Genomic DNA, 24591 nt, shown 5'->3' with positions numbered 1-24591 from the left:
GTTAATACTTTGTAGCGCCACCTTTTGCTGTGATTACAGCTGTAAGTCGCTTGGGGTATGTCTCTATCAGTTTTGCACATCGAGAGACTGAAATTGTTGCCCATTCCTCCTTGCAAAACAGCTCGAGCTCAGTGAGGTTGGATGGAGAGCGTTTGTGAACAGCAGTTTTCAGTTCTTTCCACAGATTCTCGATTGGATTCAGGTCTGGACTTTGACTTGGCCATGTTTATTTGTGAACCATTCCATTGTAGATTTTGCTTTATGTTTTGGATCATTGTCTTGTTGGAAGACAAATCTCCGTCCCAGTCTCAGGTCTTTTGCAGACTCCATCAGGGTTTCTTCCAGAATGGTCCTGTATTTGGCTCCATCCATCTTCCCATCATTTTTAACCATCTTCCCTGCCCCTGCTGAAGAAAAGCAGGCCCAAACCATGATGCTGCCACCACCATGTTTGACAGTGGGGATGGTGTGTTCAGGGTGATGAGCTGTGTTGCTTTTACGCCAAACATAACGTTTTGCATTGTTGCCAAAAAGTTCGATTTTGGTTTCATCTGACCAGAGCACCTTCTTCCACATGTTTGGTGTGTCTCCCAGGTGGCTAGTGGCAAACTTTAAACGACACTTTTTATGGATATCTTTAAGAAATGGCTTTCTTCTTGCCACTCTTCCATAAAGGCCAGATTTGTGCAGTATACGACTGATTGTTGTCCTATGGACAGAGTCTCCCACCTCAGCTGTAGATCTCTGCAGTTCATCCAGAGTGATCATGGGCCTCTTGGCTGCATCTCTGATCAGTCTTCTCCTTGTATGAGCTGAAAGTTTAGAGGGACGGACGGGTCTTCGTAGATTTGCAGTGGTCTGATACTCCTTCCATTTCAATATTATCGCTTGCACAGTGCTCCTTGGGATGTTTAAAGCTTGGGAAATCTTTTTGTATCCAAATCCGGCTTTAAACTTCTCCACAACAGTATCTCGGACCTGCCTGGTGTGTTCCTTGTTCTTCATGATGCTCTCTGCGCTTTAAACGGACCTCTCAGACTATCACAGAGCAGGTGCATTAATACGGAGACTTGATTACACACAGGTGGATTCTATTTATCTTCATTAGTCATTTAGGTCAACATTGGATCATTCAGAGATCCTCACTGAACTTCTGGAGAGAGTTTGCTGCACTGAAAGTAAAGGGGCTGAATAATTTAGCACGGCCAATTTTTCATTTTTTATTTTTTTTTAAAGTTTGAAATATCCAATAAATTTCGTTCCACTTCATAATTGTGTCCCACTTGTTGTTGATTCTTCACAAAAAATTACAGTTTTATATCTTCATGTTTGAAGCCTGAAATGTGGCAAAAGGTCGAAAAGTTCAAGGGGGCCGAATACTTTCGCAAGGCACTGTATATGCATAGTCACATCAACTACACATTCATGTACATACTACATCAATTGGGCCGACCAACCAGTGCTCCCGCACATTGGCTAACCAGGCTATTTGCATTGTGTCCCACCCACCACCCGCCAAACCCTCTTTTATGCTACTGCTACACTCTGTTCATCATATATGCATAGTCACTTTAACCATATCTACATGTACATACTACCTCAATCTGCCTGACTAATCGGTGTCTGTATGTAGCCTCGCTACTTTTATAACCTCGCTACTGTATATATTTTTACTGTTTTATTTCTTTAGCAACCTATTGTTCACCTAATACCTTTTTTGCACTATTGGTTAGAGCCTGTAAGTAAGCATTTCACTGTAAGGTCTACACCTGTTGTATTCGGCGCACGTGACTAATAAACTTTGATTTGAGTATTCTTGGGTATGACGCTATAAGCTTGGCACATCTGTATTTGGGGAGTTTCTCCCATTCTTCTCTGCAGATGCTTTCAAGCTCTGTCAGGTTGGATGGGAAGTGTTGCTGCACAGCCATTTTCAGGTCTCTCAAAAGATGTTAGATCGGGTTCAGTTCCAGGCTATGGCTGGGCCACTCAAGGACATTTAGAGACTTGTTCCCAAGCCACTCATGCATTGTCTTGTCTGTGTGCTTACGGTCGTTGTCCTGTTGGAAGGTGAACCTTCACACCAGTCTGAGGTCCTGAGCGCTCTGGAGCAGGTTTTCATCAAGGATCTCTGTACTTTGCTCCGTTCAGCTTTGCCTTGATCCTGACTAGTCCCCCAGTCCCTACCGCTGAAAAACAAACCTAAGCATGATGCTGCCACCACCATGCTTCACCGTGGGGATGGTGCCAGGTTTCCTCCTGACGTGACACTTGGCATTCAGGCCAAAGAGTTCAATCTTGGTTTCATCAGACCAGATAATCCTGTTTCTCATGGTCTGAGAGTCTTTAGGTGCCTTTTGGCAAACTCCAAGCGGATTGCAGAGATGGTTGTCCTTCTGGTAGTTTCTCCCATCCTCACAGAGGAACTCTAGAGCTATGTCAGTGTGACCATTGGGTTCTTTGTCACCTCCCTGACTAAGGCCATTCTCCCCATTGCTCAGTTTGGCTTGGCTGCCAGAAAAGTCTTGTTGGTTCCAAACTTCTTCCATTCAAGAATGACGGAGGCCACTGTGTTCTTGGGACCTTCAATGCTGCAGCCATTTTTTGGTACCCTTCCCCAGATCTGTGCCTCAACACAATCCTGTCTCGGAGCTCTACGGACAATTCCTTCGACCACGTCTTGATTTTTGCTCTGACATGCACTGTCAACTGTGGGACCTTGTATAGACAGGTGTGTGCCTTGCCAAATGTTGTATTTTCTTATTTCACCTGTATTTAACCAGGTAGGTTAGTTGAGAACAAGATCTCATTTACAACTGCGACCTGGCCAAGATAGAAAAGCAGTGCGACACAAACAACACCGAGTTACGCATGGCATAAACAAACGTACAATAGAAAAGTCTATATACAGTGTGTGCAAATGTAGTAAGATTAGGGAGGTATGGCAATAAATAGGCCATAGTGGTGAAATAATTACAATTTAGCAATTAAACACTGGAGTGATAGATGTGCAGAAGATGAATGTGCAAGTTGAGAAACCGGGGTGCAAAGGAGCAAAAAAAAAAAATACAATATGGGGATGAGGTAGTTGGGTGGGCTAGTTGGGTGGGCTATTTACAGATGGGCTATGTACAGGTGGAAAGATAGGTAAGCTGTTCTGACAGCTGATGCTTAAAGTTAGTGAGGGAGATATGTCTCCAGCTTCAGTGATTTTTGCAATTCGTTCCAGTCATTGGCAGCAGAGAACTGGAAGGAAAGGCGGCCAAAGTAGGAGTTGGCTTTGGGGGTGACCAGTGAAATATACCCGTTGGAGCGCGTGCTATGCGTGGGTGCTGCTATGGTGACCAGTGAGTTGAGATAAGGCGGGGCTTTACCTAGCAAAGACTTATAGATGACCTGGAGCCAGTGGGTTTGGCGACGAATATGAAGCGAGGGCCAGCCAACAAGAGAATACAGGTCGCAGTGGTGGGTGGTATATGGGGCTTTGGTGACAAAACGGATGGCACTGTGATAGACTACATCCAATTTGCTGAGTAGAGTGTTGGAGGTTATTTTGTAAATGACATTGCCGAAGTCAAGGACCGGTCAGTTTTACGAGGGTATGTTTGGCAGCATAAGTGAAGGATGCATAGTTGCGAAAAAGGAAGCCGATTCTAGATTTCATTTTGGATTGGAGATGCTTCATGCAAGTCTGAAAGGAGAGTTTACAGTCTAACCAGACACCTAGGTATTTGTAGTTGTCCACATATTCTAAGTCAGAACCGTCCAGAGTAGTGATAGTAGACGGGCAGGCGGGTGTGGGCAGCGATCGGTTGAAGAGCATGCACTAAGTTTTGCTTGCATTTAAGAGCAGTTGGAGGCCACGGAAGGAGTGTTGTATGGCATTGAAGCTCGTCTGGAGGTTTGTTAACACAGTGTCCAAAGAAGGGCCAGAAGTATACAGAATGGTGTCGTCTGCGTAGAGGTGGATCTGAGAATCACCAGTAGCAAGAGTGACATCATTGATGTATACAGAGAAAAGAGTCAGTCTGAGAATTGAACCCTGTGGCACCCCCATAGAGATTGCCAGAGGTCCAGACAACAGGCCCTCTGATTTGACACACTGAACTCTATCTGATAAGTAGTTGGTGAACCAGGCGAGGCATTCATTTGAGGAACCAAGGCTGTTGAGTCTGCCGATAAGAATACGGTGATTGACGGAGTCGAAAGCCTTGGCCAGGTCGATGAAGACGGCTGCACAGTATTGTCTTTTATCGATGGTGGTTATGATATCGTTTAGGACCTTGAGTGTGGCTGAGGTGCACCCATGACCAGCTCGGAAACCAGATTGCATAGCGGAGAAGGCATGGTGGGATTCGAAATGGTCGGTGATATGTTTGTTAACTTGGCTTTCAAAGACTTTAGAAAGGCAGGGAAGGATAGATATAGGTCTGTAACAGTTTGGGTCTAGAGTGTCACCCCCTTTGAAGAGGGGGATGACCGCGGCAACTTTCCAATCTTTAGGGATCTCAGACGTTGCGAAAGAGAGGTTGAACAGGCTAGTAATAGGGGTTGCAACAATTGCAGCGGATAATTTTAGAAAGAGAGGGTCCAGATTGTCTAGCCCAGCTATTTGTAGGGGTCCAGATTTTGCAGATCTTTCAGAACATCAGCTATCTGGATTTGGGTGAAGGAGAAATGGGGGAGGCTTGCGCAAGATGCTGTGGGGGGTGCAGAGCTGTTGACCGGGGTAGGGGTAGCCAGGTGGAAAGCATGGCTAGCCGTAGAAAAATGCTTCTTGAAATTCTCGATTATCGTAGATTTATCGGTGGTGACAGTGTTTCCTAGCCGCAGTGCAGTGGGCAGCTGCTCTTATTCTCCATGGACTTTACAGTGTCCCAGAACATTTTGGAGTTTGTGCTACAGGATGCAAATGTTCGTTTGAAAAAGCTAGGCTTTGCTTTCCTAACTTTCCTGAAAAGTTGCATATCGCGGGGGCTATTCGATGCTAATGCAGTACGCCACAGGATGTTTTGTGCTGGTCAAGGGCAGTCAGGTCTGGAGTGAAGCAAGGGCTATGTCTGTTCTTAGTTTAATGTTTTTTGAATGGGGCATGCTTATTTAAGATGGTGAGGAAAGCACTTTTAAAGAATAACCAGGCATCCTCTACTGACGGAATGAGGTCAATATCCTTCCAGGATACCCGGGCCAGGTCGATTAGAAAGGCCTGCTTGCTGAAGTGTTTTAGGGAGCGTTTAATAGTGATGAGGGGTGGTCGTTTGACCGCGAACACATTACGGACGCAGGCAATGAGGCAGTGATCGCTGAGATCCTGGTTGAAGACAGGAGAGGTGTATTTAGAGGGCAGGTTGGTCAGGATGATATCTATGAGGGTGCCCGTGTTTATGGATTTAGGGTTATACCTGGTGATTTCCTTGATCATTTGTGTGAGATTGAGGGCATTTAGCTTAGATTGTAGGACGGTCGGGGGTGTTAAGCATATCCCAGTTTAGGTCACCTAACAGTACAAACTCTGAAGATAAACGGTGAGCAATTAATTCACATATGGTGTCCAGGGCACAGCTGGGGGCTGAGGGGGGTCTATAACAAGCGGCAACAGTGAGATACTTATTTCTGGAAAGGTGGATTTTTAAAAGTAGAAGCTCAAACTGTTTGGGCACAGACCTGGATAGCATGACAGAACTCTGCAGTAGATTGCAACTCCACCCCCTTGGGCAGTTCTATCTTGGTGGAAAATGTTGTAGTTGGGCGATGGAAATTTAAGAATTTTTGGTGGCCTTCCTAATCCACGATTCAGACAAATCATGTCCAATCAATAGAATTTACCACAGGTGGACTCCAATTGTTGTAGAAACATCAAGGATGATCAATGGAAACAGGATGTACCCAAATTGAATTTTGAGTCTCATAGAAAAGGTTCTGAATACTTATTTTCATATATTTTTGCAAATTTATAAAAAAACATGTTTCACTTTGTCATGATGGGGTACTGTGTGTAGATTGCTGAGGATTTGTTTTATTTAATGCATTTTAGAATAACAGCTGTAATGTAACAAAATGTGGAAAAGGTAAAGGATTCTGAATACTTTAAGGCACCGTTTGTTATCTCACTGAGTACCTTTAAACCTAACCTAAACTATGACCGGACCGTCACCTTATGCATTACTGCTCCACAGTGGAAAAAACTGACATCACAAAAAACACAAACTATGAAACACATAAATGGCTCCCAGCCTCCCATGCATATGCTACATCCTGCCCCTAACACAAATTCTAATTGAAACTAAATATAATACAAAATAACGTTTTTTCTTTACTAAATAAAAACTAGTAAATCAGATCTGGAAAAATAAATGAAACTAAACTTAAAAAAATTAAAATAGAAATGAACCAATAGAATAGAAACCAATATACAATAATCACAAAATGACATTAACCTTGGTTCCGTGAACAGACGCAACTACAGTGTTATTTCCCTCCAGCAGCAGGCCTACAGTTGGCATGGCACGGTTCTCCCCAAAAAATGTAAGAGTGCAACGTTGTGCACTGGCTGCACCACTATGTAATAAATACAACAATGTTATAATTTAAGGCCAGGGTATTTTTTTGCTCTAGATTTTAGGAAATGGTCTCCCCCCACCGTACTTAGCAGAACCACCTTGTTAAAAAAATCTGGGGGAGAACCCTGCATGGGTACGGTCTTTCAATCACATCATTCATGGGGCCGACTCCAATCCAAGTGACTTTAGTTTTCAGCAGCAAGTGTCAGCCAGAGTTGGCCTGTTGTCTTAAGACACACTTTTCAACCTTTAAGCTACTTCCTACTGTAAGTGTCTGCAATGAAAGACATGGAAAACTCAAGACAACTCTAGCTGAACTGTGTGAAATGTAGAAGTTCATTGTAGTAGTTTATTCATTAATTGCTCGTAGCTCAATGGGGTCAGTGACATGTACAAAACTGCAGCATTATGGGGCCTGTTGCATTCTGGAGTATGTAGACATGTAGTATTGCTGACGCTATGTCACTGAAGTGGGCTTAGGTGGTGAACCACATTCTTAGCATTCCTGGGGTAAAAACAGCTCTTTGATAGGAAAGTCTACTTCAGCTCTCCTTTAAAATAGCTGAGAGTGCCCAGTAGTCCAGAGCATTATGGAGATCATCTTATTAGGGAGATCATGTTATTGTCACCTTTGGGAGATACAAAGATTCACTTCACTCTGTTGGACTAAGGTTGGGCTGGGTGGTTTATTATAGAAATACACCCTCACATTACATACGGCCCTGAGCACACAGGAACACACAGACGCACGCACACACCAAATGACCCTGCCCAAAACAGTGCTAACCCCTCTATAACTGGCTATCGTTACGCAAGAGGGCGATTTATTATTAATGCATTTTTTGTGGTGGCAGCAGGCAGCAGCTAGGAGTGAAGTGTAATGAACCCCCTAGGAGACATAGACACTGATGGCTTACCATCTAATTGAGCTGCATTTTTATTGCCAGAACATACGACCTCTCCCTTTATGTGACTTTCTCTCTATCTGTTTTTTCCGTCTTTAGTACAGATCTCCCCCTGGTCACCGGTCGCCTGGGAGACAGCAGAAGTGACATTGGGACGGGGGCGCGTGAGCATCGCGTTGTCGCTGCAACTGAAGTTGCCCTGATGAACCCTAAACAGACTAGCAGAATGAGAGAGAGAGGGAGGGAGAAAGGACAGAGCGAGAAAGCGAGAGAGCGAGAGAGAGAGAGACTAGAGCAGAGAGAGATCTATGACCCACTAAAGGCTTAATGCTTTTGGTCAGTGTATGAGTTTATGTTTACCAACAGCAAGAGATCTAACAGTAAGTCTAGTACTGTACACATCTCTGATGGGGTTTGGGGGAAAATATATTTTCTAGATCCCCTCTCATGGACCAGGATAGGTGTGGCTCAGTGGCTGTGGTGTCCATTCTACCTCAGCTGTGTCCACTTTGTACAGTGAGTTGATGCTGTGTTGTGCAGTACTGGGCTCCGGGGCCCCTCGGCTCTCGCTCTCCTCTGTCTCGGCGAAGGACGCCAGCGTGGAGCTGCATGCACGCTTCCTGTGACTGCTCTGCTGGGCCTCCCTTGGAACACATGTCATACACATCATATCATGTACAAGCATCATATACACACATCATTCACATCAAATCACATATGGGAACATCACGCATATATCATATCACCTACATGACTCACACACACAGGTCATATCAAATACACGCATCGTAGATCTATACACATCAGGCACCATGTCACGCACACTGTCAAAACATACAATGACAGACTACATTATATGGTACAGTAACCAGTGATAGGTCAATGAACACTGTTACACACCAAGACAACATTTTGCATATAGACGTAGAATCTCAATTTGATCACCCTGTTGCAGGATTATTTTAAAACTTGTAGTGTATTTGAGAATCAAAAAAGGCTTGTAAAGTTTGTAATTTTCACTTCATTATAATCCAAATAATAAATCCAATTTCCTGTTGCTGCAGAATTATTTTCCTGCTGTAGGATACTGGCTCAAATGAATATCCTACATCTGTAATATTCATGGGGGAACAATGAAAGTAGTCTTTGAGATAGGGGAGAGAGTATTGAAACATTCAGTATAGATTAGGTCTAGTTCACCTAGTGGACATACAGTACATGCACTCCTAAAGTGCCTTCAGAAAGTATTCACAGCCCTTGACTTTTTCAAACGGTTGTTGTGTTACAAAGTAGGATTAAAATGGATTTCATTGTAATTTTTTGTCATTGATCTACACAAAATACTCAAATTTCAAAGCGGAAGAACAATTCTAACATTTGTAAAAAATAAAAAACATATCTTGATTAAATAAGTTTTCAAGCCCCTGAGTTGATACATGACTACCGACCCGTAGCACTCACGTCTGTAGCCATGAAATGCTTTGAAAGGCTGGTCATAGCTCATATCAACACCATTATCCCAGAAGCCATAGACCCACGCAATTTGCATACCGCGCCAACAGATCCAATCTCTATTGCACTCCACACTGCCCTTTCACAACTGGACAAAAGGAACACTTATGTAAGAATGCTACTCATTGACTACAGCTCAGCGTCAAACACCATAGTGCCCTCAAAGCTCATCACTAAGCTAAGGACCCTGGGAATAAACACCTCCCTCTGCAACTGGATCCCGGACTTCCTGACGGGCCACCCCCAGGGGTTGAGGGTAGGTAACAACACAAAAATCATGTTAAACACAGATTCTATGGAACTTATTATATGACTTATTAAGCACATTTTTACTCCTGAACTTATTTAGGCTTGCCATAACAAAGAGGTTGAATACTTATTGACTCAAGACATTTCAGCTTTTCATTTTTAATTAATTTGTAAAAATGTCTAAAAACATAATTCCACTTTGACATTATGGGGTATTGTGTGCAGGCCAGTGAAACACAATCTCAAGCTGTAACACAACAACATGTGGAAAAAGTCAAGGGGTGTGAATATTTTTTAAAAGGCACTGTATCTGAGACATACAGATAACTATATCCAGCAACTGTCTGTGTCTGAGGCATGGACTAGACTTCTTCCGCCCACATTGCTAAAGAGCCTAGCAAAGATGCTCTCACTCTATGGGGTATACTGCACGCACACATACACACTGGTCTGGTTAGACTCCACTGACTGCCTCAATTTGTCCCTTCAGATTAAATCCACTGTGTATGGTACAGTACATACATCTCAGCAGGCATGGTCAACAGCCTGTAGTTGAGGAAGGGGCTGGATATCTCGATGAACTGCTCTGGTTTCACCACCGCAGGCTCTGTGCAGAGAAACAACACGGGTTATGATGTACAACTTTTTATTTTTCTACTACAGTTTATAGTTTTCTAAGATTTAAATTGTTTTTGTCACAGTGTACTGATGTCAAAGGCCCCCCACAACCTCTTAACTAAATCTCCTTCTTCCCTCAACATCCTTTCCTCCTCTCCCTACATGTCCACCCTCAGCCCCATCTCACCCCCTCACCCCACCGTTGCACTGCACTTCCTCCCCCCTCCCCTGCGTCACCCCTTATCCTCCATCCTAACCAACGTTCACCCCTCCCTCTCTCTCTCTCACCCCGGGGCTCGTCTGTAATTGTGGTCTCCTTGCGGGGTCGGATGAGTTTCCAGCGGGGCACGGCGGGTGGTTTGGGGGGCGCCACCAGAGGGCAGGCGCGGGTACGGGTCACCAGGACTGGGTGGCTGTAGAGCCGAGACAGACCGTAGTGCCTCAGCCGCTCCGACGAATCCGCCTGGAACACCACAGGAGACAGAAAGACTAACTGTTTAGCACTGATACAGGGTCAGATCTTCTTCATGGTCCTAATGGCTAACGTCAGAATTGAGGATGGGTCTGTGGTTTAGGGGGAAGTTCTACAGTATATATTGTTAGGAAACCAGGGATGAATCTTGGAATTATAATGGTGTATAAATTATGGAAGACGAGTGGCAAGTCTAATGATCCATATTGGGCAGAACATGCCCCAGAACTGAAGACTCCATTGGCACGTTTCATCTCCCCGGTCCCCCCGCTGGTTCTGAGGCCTTGGTACATTCATATAGGCTATTACGGGTTGTAAGCTACATGGAAAGTAATCCGTTTCAGTGCACATTTTAAGCATGTTTCAGATGTAGTCAGTGCCTGGATTTGCTTTAAAATGTAGAATATTTAAACTGACCTAGGCTAATTTACAACGAGAAATATACTTATCACCACAGCTGGATAGTTGGTAGTGCTTATGGTATTTATATGAAGAATGTTGGACCGTACCATCTGTCCCAGTACAGAGGTCTTCTTCTCCAGGAGGTGTAGTGGCTGGTAGCTGGCACACACCACCATCTCTGGAGCAGGAGGGGGTGAAATACCTGACCAGGGCAGGACACACACACACACACACACACACACACACACACAGAGAGTGCTCAGGGGACATGCTTTTCATTTACAGGTCCAGTAGAGGGGCATGACACCAACAATGGGAGGGGGGAAAGTGGGAGTGAGAGACAGAGAGTGTGAGAGGGAGCTTGCGAGAGAGAGAGATATACTGTGTACAGAGAGAGAGAGAGAAATTGTGAAATGGCATGTACAATTAGCTTCATGACATTTCACATTTCATGGGTCAGCTGAGGACACGGATCCTATAATGAGAGGAGAGAATAAGAGGAATGCTCCGGAGAATCACTTGTTTCTAGGTGTCACAGAGAAGAAAATTAAATAAAAATGTAAAAAAAAGTTTAAATAAGTAAAAAGATATTGAGAAGCTTGACAGAGATTCTTGAATTCAAAGTCACTTTCACAGAGATTATGGGGCGTTAACTCCCATCGGAGGTCTTGGAGACAGAAGTCATTGTGTGGTGCAGAGAAAGGAGATGCCTTGCTATCTGAGGCACCATTTGACCCTTCCACTGACAATCTCACTATGCATCACATGATGAGCGTATAGGCCAGGAGACATGGAAAATCTATATTAGTAATCACTGGATCTGTGAGGGAATGATATAGAAGCTGCATTCATAGAGAATTGAATGGAGAAGGAATGAGTCGTGCTGAATCTATGCAAGGTTAACAATACAACCGAATCTAAATGAAAATGCAAGGCAAATGTATCTATGATATAAATACAATGTTTAGTGTGTGTGGTGTGTGTACCTCAGGCACAAAAGATTTAGGGATTGGTGCCAAATCACTGCATGTTAATCTCCCACATGTTAATTATCATTGAGAGAGAGGGAAAGGGAGAGAGAAACATTTCTTAAAGAGGGAGTTTGAAAAAGTGTGTGTGTGCGCGAGAACGGATGGGAAAATAAGGGTGCATTCATAAATTCATTTTGGCTATCTACAGAGCACTTATTTGAGCGTGCCACAACGCAGAATAGCTGATGAATTTACGAACGCGCAACACCCATTGAAAATGACAGGTGACAGTAAAGGTTGGCAAAAGAATTTGTCACTAACACTAGATAATATGAAAACAGCCTAACTAGCTCTTCTAGGGCGAGTAAAATGGTCAGAGTGAGGCGTTCTCTCATTTGTGTCTGGAAGTAGCTAGCAAGCTAGCCAACTTTAGCCAGTTAGTTTGACGCTTGACTGCCGTTGACAAATACAATTTTATTGGACACATACACGTGTTTAGCAGATGTTATTGCGGGTGTAGCGAAATGCTTGTGAGGTCAGAACGCTCGGATCAACCCTACTCCTCAGCCAGAGCGTCCAGTGTGCGCTTTGAACGCTACAAGAGCGAAACGATCAGAATTTACGAATGGACAACACTCAATTTATGAACGGCCCAGAGCGCACTCTGACACACTGGAGGCAATTTACGAATGCATCCCAAGACAGACAGAGAAAGAGGGAGGGGGCATGAGCTAAAAGAGAACCCGTGCAGGCAAAACAGTTTAAACAAAATCATTCAGTACAGCAGTACTTTAAATACACACAATATTGCTGTTAAGAAAATTCCAGATTGTCTGCATAATCAAAAAACATTCAACTCAGACACCCATACATACCCCACAAGACATACCAGGAGTCTTTTTACTGTCCCCAAGTCCAAAACAAATTCACAGCGACACACAATTCTATACAGAGCCATGATCGCATGGAAATCCCATCTCCAATTACTCAAGCAAACAACAAAATTACCTTTAAAAAACAGATTCAACAACAACTCAACAACTGTGAGGGTACACAAACAAGCACACTAACACACATTTTTTGTTGTTGTATTGTTTGTATAATTTTTTGTTGTTGTATTGTTTGTATATCATTTTATTTTAAATGTGTGTTACTGTCATTGTCTATCGTCTTGCTGGAAGATCCAGTTGCGGCCACGTTGGCAAACCAGGTTTGTGGCAAAAATGTCCTGGTACTGGGTAAAGTTCATAATGCCGATGACCTTAACAAGGGCCCCAGGAACAGTGGAAACAAAATAGACCCATAACATCAAATATTCACCACCATATTTTAAAGTAGGTATGGAGTTCTTTACTGTTTCACATCCTTCTTTCTACGCCAAACTCACCACTGTTTCTATTTTCATGTCATCTGACCACAGCACCAGTTTCAATCCAAGTGCAAATGCCGTTAAGCAAACTCCAGGTGTTTACATTTGTTGGATGACATGAAAATATAGCTCTTTGGCCATGCACACCAGTGGTGGGTTTGGCATCGAAAGAAGGATGTGATAAGCAGAAAAAATATATACAAAAATTGGACCTGTGTGTCACTTACTGTCTGTAGTGGGCTGATTGGTAGTGTTGGGCTGGACAGCATTGGGCTGAGATGACTTTCTGTCTTTATCCACATCTTTCCCTTTCTTCTTGGCTGAATCTGACACCAACATAACAGTCATTAGGAAAACAAATACAGGAGTAAGAAGACGGAAAAGGCAGTGGTATACTTTCTCTCACAGACAGTTCACTTAATCTGTTGATCAGTTGATTAACTCAAATACTCGATTAGATAAAACAACCCACACACACAAACACAAGTGATCCTAATCTAATAAATTATTTAATTGACTCTCTTAATTAAAGCAGTTTAATCAGTGCGTGTGTAAATTGCTATCTGTGTCAGGTTTAGTGGGACAGACAGACAGAGGAGAGAGAGACAGACAGAGCAGCACCTTTGCTTTTCTCCAGGGTTCTGGTTGCTGTGGGAGACTCGCCCTTGCACTCGTTGTGTCTGGACTCCCTCACTCCGGAGGTTTCCCTGGTCAGGGGCTTCTCCTCCGAGCTCTCCTCCACATACTGGAATTTGGGAACGGTGTCCTTCAGGAAGTCCCAAACCTTGCCCAGGTACCGGGACCTGAGAGATTGGACACATCACACTGTAAAACTATTTACCCAGTTGTTTATCAATGATCCCACATGACTGGATATGTAATGGTTATATAACTTACTAAAAACTAACCAAGTGTTAGATTAATAGAATCAGATGTGTTAGTGCTGGGAAAAAAAGAAAAAAAAGAAGGTTGGTGACTTCAGGTCCGGTGCTCAAAAAAAAAAAAGTTATTTGTGTCTGGTATCTAATTTCAGTCCTGTCGATTGGCCACCATGATACATAATATATGTCAAAACAGACGAGTGTTGTTATGAGTGGCGTTCATTTAGCTCTGGGCATGTTCCATATTCATTCATTTCAGGCTTTATTGAAAGATTTCCTGCCAGTGATTCAAACACAAGCCTTTTTAATTAGATTAACTGAATGATCAAATCAAATTGTATTTGTTACACACACACACACACACACACACACACACACGTGTTTAGCAGATGTTATTGCGGGTGTAGCGAAATGCTTGTAGAGGGTTGTCATTATGCTTATTCTTAAGATGACTCATTGACAGCTGCCTGCTCTGGAGTCCCTGTGAAGTTGTGGCTGGAATAAAAATAGTAATGTTAGCTGCTGGCAGTGTGTGTGTGTGTGTGTGTGTGTGTGTGTGTGTGTGTGTGTGTGTGTGTGTGTGTGTGTGTGTGTGTGTGTGTGTGTGTGTGTATCATCCGACTCAGTGAATTTCAGAAAAATACAAATAGTGTTTTTTTTATTAACCAAATAACTGATTATTTTACGGCAAAAAATACTTTCTGGATATTAGGACAGCGATCACTCACCTCGGATTAGACAAAGATTTCTTCTTCAACAGGACATACTCTGAACACCCGACAAGGCCAACATCCCAGTTATTTGCAAGAGGTAGAGACGCAGGTACAGAGGACACAGAGCGGGGTGCCTCGTAAGGATCCGCAGAAGGCAAGTGGGAAAGCTGCTGTTACCATCAATATTACTCGCCAACGTGCAATCATTGGACAATATATTAGACGAGGTACGATCACGAATATCCTACCAATGGGACATCAAAAACTGTAATATCTTATGTTTCACCGAATCGTGGCTGAATGATGACATGGATATTCAGCTAGCGGGGGGCGGTCTGTGCATTTTGTAAACAACAGCTGGTGCACGAAATCTGAGGAAGTCTCTACTTCAGGCGAGCAAAATCTAGAGTATCTTGTGATAAAATGCAGACCACACTATTTGCCTAGAGTTTTATACTATAGCTAATCTTTTCGTGGCTGTTTATTTACCACCACAGACGGATGCTGGCACTAAGACCACACTCAGTCAGCTGTATGAGGAAATAAGCAAACAGGAAACCGCTCACCCAGAGGCAGCGCTCCTATTGGCCAGAGACTTTAATGCAGGGAAACTTAAATCAGTTCCACCTAATTTCTATCAACATGTTAAATGTGCAACAACCACTGGGAAAAAAATTCTTGATCACCTTTACTCCACACACAGAGATGTGTACAAAGCTCTCCCTCACCCTCCATTTGGTAAATCCGACCACAATTCTATCCTCCCGATTCCTGCTTACAAGCAAAATGAAAGCAGGAAGCACCAGTGACTCGGTCTATAAAAAAGTGGTCAGGTGAAGCAGATGCTAAACTACAGGACTGTTTTGCTATCACAGACTGGAACATGTTCCGGGATTCTTCCGATGGCATTGAGGAGTACACCACATCAGTCTCTGCCTTTATCAATAAGTGCACCGAGGACGTCGTCCCCACAGTGACTGTACGTACATACCCCAACCAGAAGCCATGGATTACAGGCAACATTCCCACTGAGCTAAAGGGTAGAGCTGCCGATTTCAAGGTGCAGGACTAACCCGGAAGCTTATAAGAAATCCTGCTATGCCCTCCGACGAACCATCAAACAGACAAAAGCGTCAATACAGGGCTAAGATTGAATCGTACTACACCAGCTCCGATGCTCGTCTTATGTGGCAGGGCTTGCAAACTATTACAGACTACAAAAGGGAAGCACAGCCACGAGCTGCCCAGTGACACGAGCCTACTACATGAGCTAAATCACTTCCATGCTCACTTCGAGGCAAGCAACACTGAGGCGTGCATAAAGAACATAAAGGCAACCTGCCTAAATGACTACAGACCTGTAGCACTCACGTCCGTAGCCATGAAGTGCTTTGAAAGGCTGGTCATGGCTCACATCAACACCATTATCCCAGAAACCCTAGACCCACTCCAATTTGCATACCGCCCAAACAGATCCACAGATGATACAATCTCTACTGCACTCGACACTGCCCTTTCCCACCTGGACAAAAGTAACAACTATGTGAGAATGCTATTCTCTGACTACAGCTCAGCGTTCAACACCATAGTACCCTCAAAGCTCATCACTAAGCTAAGGATCCTGAGACTAAACACCTCCCTCTGCAACTGGATCCTGGACTTCCTGACGGGCCGCCCACAGGTGGTGAGTGTAGGTAGCAACACATCTGCCACGCTGATCCTCAACACTGGAGCCCCTTAGGGGTGCGTGCTCAGTCCCCTCCTGTACTCCCTGTTCACCCACGACTTCATGGCCAGGCATGACTCCAGCACCATCATTTAGTGTGCAGACGACACAACAGTGGTAGGCCTGATCACCGACAACAATGAGACAGCCTACAGGACGGAGGTAAGAGACCTGGCCGGGTGTTGCCAGAATAACAACCTATCCCTCAACGTAACCAAGACTAAGGAGTTGATTGTGGACTACAGGAAAAGGAGGACCGAGCACGGCCCCATTCTCATCGATGGGGCTATAGTGGAGCAGGTTGAGAGCTTCAAGTTCCTTGGTGTCCACATCAACAACAAACTAGAATGGTCCAAACACACCAAGACAGTCGTGAAGAGGGCACGACAAAGCCTATTCCCCCTCAGGAAAATAAAAAGATTTGGCATGGGTCCTGAGATCCTCAAAAGGTTTTACAGCTGCAACATCAAGAGCATCCTGTCTGGTACGGCAATTGCTCGGCCTCCCACCGCAATGCACTACAGAGGGTAATGCGTACGGCCCAGTACATCACTGGGGCTAAGCTGCCTGCCATCCAGGACCTCTACACCAGGCAGTTCCGAGGAAGGCCCTAAAAATTGTAAAGGACCCCAGCCACCCCAGTCATAGACTGTTCTCTCTACTACCGCATGGCAAGCGGTACCAGAGTACCAAGTCTAGGACAAAAAGGTTTCTCAACAGTTTTTACCCCCAAGCCATAAGACTCCTGAACAGGTAATCAAATGGCTATCTGGACTATGCGCATTGTGTGCCCCCCCCCCCCAAACCCATCTTTTACACTGCTGCTGCTCTTTGTTTATCATACATGTATAGTCACTTTAACTATAGATTCATGTACATACTACCTCAATTGGCCCGACCAACCAGTGCCCCCGCACATTGGCTAACCGGGCAATCTGCATTGTGTCCCGCCACCCACCAACCCCTCTTTTACGCTACTGCTACTCTCTGTTCATCATATATGCATAGTCACTTTAACCATATCTACATGTACATACTACCTCAATCCGCCCGACTAACCGGTGCCTATATATAGCCTTGCTACTGTTATAGCCTCACTACTGTATATAGGCTCACTACTGTTTTTTTTCACAGTTGTTTTTATTTCTTTACTTACCTATTGTTCACCTAATAACTTTTTTGCACTGTTGGTTAGAGCCTGTAAGTAAACATTTCACTGTAAGGTCTACACCTGTTGTATTCGGTGCACATGACAAATAAACTTTGATTTGATTAAAACAGACTTTTCAAAGAATGTCTCAAAAACACCCTCTAGGGTAGCACCATGGTGTAGCCGGAGGATAGCTATTTTCCATCCTCCTCTGGGTACATTGACGGAAATGATGTTTCGGCATTGAGTAATTGTCTCTGGCCCCATCCCAGTTAGGGGCAGTGATGAGCTCTACAGTAGAGTCTCAACTCAATCGCTGGTTGAAAACAGTTTTCTGCCCCTCCCAAAATATATTTTGTAGATAATTGGCCCTCTTTCTGGGACTCACCCACAGGACCAAACCTGGCCTGTTGAGGAGTGACGGACTCCAAACCTAGCTGGAGGGGTGCTCTCATCTTATCTATCAACATAGACAGGGCTCTAACTCCACAATGAGATAGGGCGCAGGCCAGGCAGCAGGCTGTTGGCCAGCCTGCCAGCTTAGTAGAGTCTGCCACTAGCATAGTAGAATGTAGTCAGCTCAGTTATCCCCATTAAGACCGTGTCTGTGCCTTGATCTAGGTTGGGCAAATCTAAACATGGCAGTGTTCGCTTTAGCAATCTCACTGGAATAAAAACATCCTCCATTCCTGTCATTATTGAAAAAGATTGTGATATCTCACATCTCAAAAAAGGGCTACTTAATGTTAGATCCCTCACTTCCAAGGCAGTCATAGTCAAGAAACAAATCAATAATCAGAAACGTGATGTGATTGGCCTGACTGGCTCAAACCTGATGAATTTACTGTGTTAAATGAGACTTCTCCTCCTGGTTACACTAGATTATATTCCTGCGCATCCCGGAAACGCCGGAGGTGTTGCTAACATTTACGACAGCAAATTTCAATTTACCCAAAAATAAATTACTGCATTTTTGTCTTTTGAGCTTCTAGTCATGAAATCTATGCAGCCTACTGAATCACTTTTTATAGCTACTGTTTACAGGCCTCCTGGGCCGTACACAGCGTTCCTCACTGAGTTCCAATCGGACTTTATAGTCATGGCATATAATATTCAAATGGAAAAGTCTTATAGACCCACTTCGGAGCCATCACAGACTCAGTCGGTTTTGTCCAACACGTCTTCGGACCTACTCATTGCCACAGTCATACCCTGGATCTAGTTTTGTCCCGTGGAATAAATATTATGGATGTAAATGTTTTTCCTCATAATCCTGGACTATCGGACCGCCAACTAATATTCTGCTCAGACCCCAACCAACGATCATCAAAAGCCGTGCTATAAATTCTTGGACAACCCAAAGATTCCTAGATGCCCTTCCAGACTCCCACCACCGTCAGAGTACAAAAATCGGTTAAACATCTAACTGAGGATCTAAATGTAACCTTGCATAATACCCTAGATGCAGTCACACCCCTAAAACAAAAAAAAACACAAGAAATTAGCTCCCTGGTATACAGCAAGATTTCAGAAAACTGGAACGGAACGGCGCTTCACCAAACTTACCCTTCTGACTAGCTTGGAAAGACAGTACTGTGCAATATCAAAGAGCCCACACTGCTGTTTGATCATCCTATTTTTCCAACCTAATTGAGGGGAATAAGAACAATCCTAAATGTATTCTTGATACTGCCGCAAAGCTAACTAAAAAGCAGCATTCCCCAAGAGAGGATGGCTTTCACTTCAGCAGTGATGAATTCATGAACTCCTTCAACGAAAAGATCACGATCACCAGAAAGCAAAATAGAGACTCCTCTTTGAATCTGCGTATTTCTCCAAAGCTCTAGGATAAATGGAGACACTCAAAGTTTTTGACACATTCATGAAAATAGTCATGGCCTCTAAACCTTCAAGCTGCATTCTGGACCCTATTCCAACTACTGAAAGAGCAACTTCCTGTGCTTGGCCCTCCAATGTTGAGAATAATAAATGGCTCCCTATCCTCTGGATATGTACCAAACTCACTAAAAGTGGCAGTAATAAAGCCTATCGAAAAAGCCAAACCTTGACCCTGAAAATATTTTTTATAAACTATTGGCCTACAGTACCAGTCAAAAGTTTGTACACACATACTCATTCAAGGGTTTTTCATTAATTGCACTATTTTCTACATTGCAGAATAATAGTGAAGACATCAAAACTATGAAATAACAAATATTGAATCATGTAGTAACCAAAAAGGTGTTAAACAAATCCAAATGTGTTGCATTTTATATTCTTCAAAGTAGCCACCTTTTGCCTTGATGACAACTTTGCACAGTCTTGGCATTCTCTCAACCTGGAATGCTTTTCCAACAGTCTTGATGGAGTTCCCACATATGCTGAGCACTTGTTGGCTGCTTTTCCTTCACTCTGCGGTCCAACTCATCCCAAACCATCTCAATTGGGTTGAGGTCGGGTGATTGTGGAGGCCTGGTCATCTGATTCAGCACTCCATCACTCTTGGTCACTACTTGGTCAAATAGCCCTTACACAGCCTGAAGGTGTGTTCGGTCATTGTACTGTTGAAAAACAACGGATAGTGCAAACCAGATGGGAAGGCGTTTCGCTGCAGAATGCAAAGCAAAGCACCCCAGCACCATCACACCTCCATGCTTCACAGTGGGAACTACACGTGGAGATCATCCGTTCACCTACTCTGCATCTCACAAAGACATGGCGGTTGGAACCAAAAATCTCAAATTTGGACTCATCAAACCAAAGGACAGATTTACACTGGTCTAATGTCCATTGCTCGTGTTTCTTGACTCAAGCGAGTCTTCTCTTCTTATTGGTGTCCTTTAGTAGTGGTTTCTTTGCAGCAATTCGTCCATGAAGGCCTAATTCACATATTCTTCTCTGAACAGTTGATGTGTCTGTTACTTGAACTCTGTGAAGCATTTATTTGGGCTGCAATTTCAGAGGCTGGTAACTCTCATGAACTTGTCCTCTGCAGCAGAGGTAACTCTTCCTTTCCTGTGACGGTCCTCATGAGACTGTTAGCCAGTTTCATCATAGCGCTTGATAGTTTTTGCAAAGGCACTTGAAGAAACTTCAAAGTTCATGAAATGTTCCACATTGACTGACTTTCATGTCTTAAAGTAATGATGGACTGTCATTTCTCTTTGCTGATTTGAGCTGCTCTTGCCATAATATGGACTTGGTCTTTTACCAAATAGGGCTATCTTCTATATTCCGCCCCTACCTAGTCACAACACAACTTATTGGCTCAAACACATTAAGGAAAGAAATTCCACAAATTAACAGGCACACCTGCACACCTGTTAATTGAAATGCATTCCAGGTGACTACTTCATGAAGTTGTTTGAGAGAAAGCGAAGAGTGTGCAAAGCTGTCATCAAGGCAAAGGGTGGCTACTTTGAAGAATTTCAAATATATTTTGATTTGTTTAACACTTATTTGGTTACTACATGATTCCATATGATATTTCATAGTTTTGATGTCTTCACTATTATTCTACAATGTAGAAAACAGTAAAAGAAAAACACGAATGAGTAGGTGTGTCCAAACTTTTAACTGGTACTGTATATCGAATATCCCATTCTTCTAAACATTTTTGAAAAAAGTTGTTGCGCAGCAACTCACGGCCTTCCTGAAGATAAATAATGTATATGAAACCAGTCTGGTTTTATACCCCATCATAGCACGGACACTGCACATGTGAAGGTGGTAAATTACCTTTTCAAGGCGTCAGACCAAGGTTCTGTATCTGTCCTCATGCCCCGAGACCTTAACTGCTGCTTTTGACACCATCAATCACCACATTCTTTTGGAGAGATTGGAAACCCTATTGGTCAACACTGACAAGTTCTTGCCTGGTTTTGATCTTATCTGTCTGAAAGATATCAGTTCATCTCTGTGGATGGTTTGTCCTCTGACAAATCAAGTGTATGTTTCGGTGTTCTTCAAGGTTCAATTTTAGGAACAGTATTGTTTTCATTCTACAGCTTGGTGATGTCATTCAGAAACACAATGTCAACTTTCACTGCTATGCGGACGACACAGCTGTATATTGCGATGAAACATGATGATGACCCAAAATTGCCTACCCTGGAAGCCTGTGTTTCAGACATAAGGAAGTGGATGACAGCAAATGTTTTACTTTTAAACTCTGACTAAACAGAGATGCTAGTTTTAGGTTCCAAGAAACAAAGAGATCTGATAATTAATCTTGATGGTTGAACAGTCGTCTCAAATAAAACTGAAGGACCTTGGCGTTACTCTGGGCCTTGATCTCTTTGACGAACATATCAAGAATATTTCAAGGACAGGATTTTTCCATCTTTGTAACATTGAAAAAATCAGAACCCTTTTGTCCAAAAATGATACAGAAAAGCTAATCCATGACTTTGTCACTTCTAGATTAGACTACTCCAATGCTCTACTCTCCGGCTACCCGGATAAAGGACAAAATAAACTTCAGTTAGTGCTAAACACGGCTGATAGAATCTTTACTAGAACCCCATAATGTGATCAAATCCAACTTTATTTGTCACATGCGCTGAATACAACAGGTGTAGACTTCACCATGAAACGCTTACTTACAAGCACTTAATCAACAGTGCAGTTCAAGAAGAACATATTTACCAAGTAGACTAAAATAAAAAGTTATAATAAAAAGTAACACAATAAGAATAACAATAACGAGGCTATATACAGGGGGCACCAGTACCGAGTCAGTGTGAGGGGGTAAAGGCTAATTGAGGTAATCTTTACATGTAGGTGGGGGGCGAAGTGACTATGCACAGGTAACAAACAGAACAGTAGCAGCAGTGTACAAAAGGGGGGGGTCAATGTAAATTGTCCGGTGGCGATTTTAGGAATTCTTTAGCAGTCTTATGGCTTGGGGGTAGAAACTGTTGGGGAGCCTATTGGTCCTAGGCTTGCCGTGCGGTAGCAGAGAAAACAGTCTATAACTTGGATGACTGGAGTTTGACAATTTTATGGGCTTTCCTCTGACACCAAAAATGATATAGGTCCTGGATGGCAGGAAGCTTGGCCCCACTACTCTCTGCAGTGCCTTACGGTCAGATGCCGAGCAGTTACCATACCAGGTGGTGATGCAACCGGTCAGGATGCTCTCGATGGTGCAGCTGTAGAACCTTTTGAGGATCTGGGTACCCATGCCGAATCTTTTCAGTCTCCTGAGAGGGAAAAGGTTTTGTCGTGCCCTCTTCACGACTGTCTTGGTATGTTTGGACCATGATAGTTCGTTGGTGATGTGGACACCAAGGAACTTGAAAGTCTCGACCCGCTCCACTACAGCAACGTCAATGTTAATGGGTGCCTGTTCGGCCCGCCTTTTCCTGTAGTCCATAATCAGCTCCTTAGTCTTGCTCACATTGAGGGAGAGGTTGTTGTCCTGGCACCACACTGCCAGTTCTCTGACCTCCTCCCTATAGGCCACCTCATCGTTGTCGATGAACAGGCCTACCACTGTTGTGTCGTCAGCAAACTTAAATGATGGTGTTGGAGTCGTGTTTGGCCACGCAGGGAATACAGGAGGGGACTAAGTACACACCCCTGAGGGGCCCCAGTGTTAAAGATCAGCATGGCAGATGTGTGGTTGCCTACTCTACCACCTGGGGGCGGCCCGTCAGGAAGTCCAGGATCCAGTTGCAGAGGGAGGTGTTTATTCCCAGGGTCCTTAGCTTAGTGATGAGCTTCGTGGGCACTATGGTGTTGAACGCTGAGCTGTAGTTAATGAACTGCATTCTCACATAGGTGTTCCATTTGTCCAGGTGAGAAAGGGCAGCGTGGAGTGCGATTGAGATTGCGTCATCTGTGGATCTGTTGGGGTGGTATGCGAATTGGAGTGGGTCTAGGGAGTCCGGGAGGATGCTGTTGATGTGAGCCATGACCAGCCTGTCAAAGCACTTAATGGATACTGACGCGAGTGCCACGGGGTGGTAATCATTTAGGCTGGCTACCTTCGCTTCCTTGGGCACAGGGACTATGGTGGTCTGCTTGAAACATGTAGGTATTACAGACTCGGTCAGGGAGAGGTTGAAAATGTCAGCGAAGACACTTGACAGTTGGTCCGGGCATGCTTTGAGTACATGTCCTGGTAATCCGTCTGGCCCAGCAGCTTTGTTAATGTTGACCTGTTTAAAGGTTTTGTTCACATCAGCTACCGAGAGCGTTATTACACAGTCATCCAGAACAGCTGGTCCTCTCGTGCATGCTTCAGTGTTGCTTACCTCGAAGCGAGCATAAAAGACATTTAGCTCGTCTGGTAGGCTCATGTCACTGGGCAGCTTGTGTCCGGGTTTCCCTTTGTAGTCCGAAATAGTTTTCAAGCCCTGCCACATCCGCCGAGCGTCAGAGCCAGTGTAGTAGGATTCAATCTTAATCCTGTATTGACGATTTGCTTGTTGATGGTTCGTCTGAGGGCGTAGCGGGATTTCTTATAAGCATCCGGATTAGTCTTCCGCTCCTTGAATGCGGCAGCTCTAACCTTTAGCTCGATGTGGATGTTGCCTGTAATCCATGGCTTCTGGTTGGGATATGTACGTACAGTCACTGTGGGGGCGACGTCATCAATGCACTTATTGATGAAGCCGATGACTGAGGTGGTGTATTCCTCAATGTCATTGGATGAATCCCGGAACATATTCCAGTCTGTGCTAGCAAAACAGTCCTGTAGTGTCGCATCTGCGTCATCTGACCACTTCCGTATTGAGCGAGTCACTGGTACTTCCTGCTTTAGTTTTTGCTTGTAAGCAGGAATCAGGAGGACAGAATTATAGTCAGATTTGACAAATGGAGGGCGGGGGAGAGCTTTGTATGCATCTCTGCGTGTGGAGTAAAGGTGGTGTAGGATTTTTTTCCCCCTGCTTGCACATGTGACATGCTGGTAAAAATTTGGTAAAATTTATTCAAGTTTGCCTGCATTAAAGTCCCCGGCCACCAGGAGCTGGGTGAGCATTTTCTTCTTTGCTTATGGCCTTATAGAGTTGGTTGAGAGCGGTCTTAGTGCCAGCTTCGCTTTGTGGTGCCAAAT

The 24591-nt window shown here is 44.0% G+C and overlaps 1 protein-coding gene across 1 annotated transcript in view; it reads right to left on the bottom strand.

The window, feature by feature from the left end:
• adgb (androglobin) overlaps positions 1-24591 on the bottom strand; it is a 116138-nt gene that overhangs the window by 64709 nt on the left and 26838 nt on the right. The window contains exons 8-13 of the mRNA XM_045695893.2: positions 13680-13861; positions 13286-13384; positions 10826-10920; positions 10133-10307; positions 9749-9833; positions 7959-8109 (exon numbers count right to left, since the gene is read on the bottom strand). Of these exons, the coding sequence (XP_045551849.1) occupies positions 7959-8109; positions 9749-9833; positions 10133-10307; positions 10826-10920; positions 13286-13384; positions 13680-13861 (787 nt within the window). The remainder of the gene's footprint in view (positions 1-7958; positions 8110-9748; positions 9834-10132; positions 10308-10825; positions 10921-13285; positions 13385-13679; positions 13862-24591) is intronic.

This window comes from Salmo salar, chromosome 15, assembly GCF_965601325.2.
Source record: "Salmo salar chromosome 15, fSalSal1, whole genome shotgun sequence".
NCBI classification, from domain to species: domain Eukaryota; kingdom Metazoa; phylum Chordata; class Actinopteri; order Salmoniformes; family Salmonidae; genus Salmo; species Salmo salar.
This window is presented reverse-complemented; position numbering and strand designations above follow the sequence as displayed.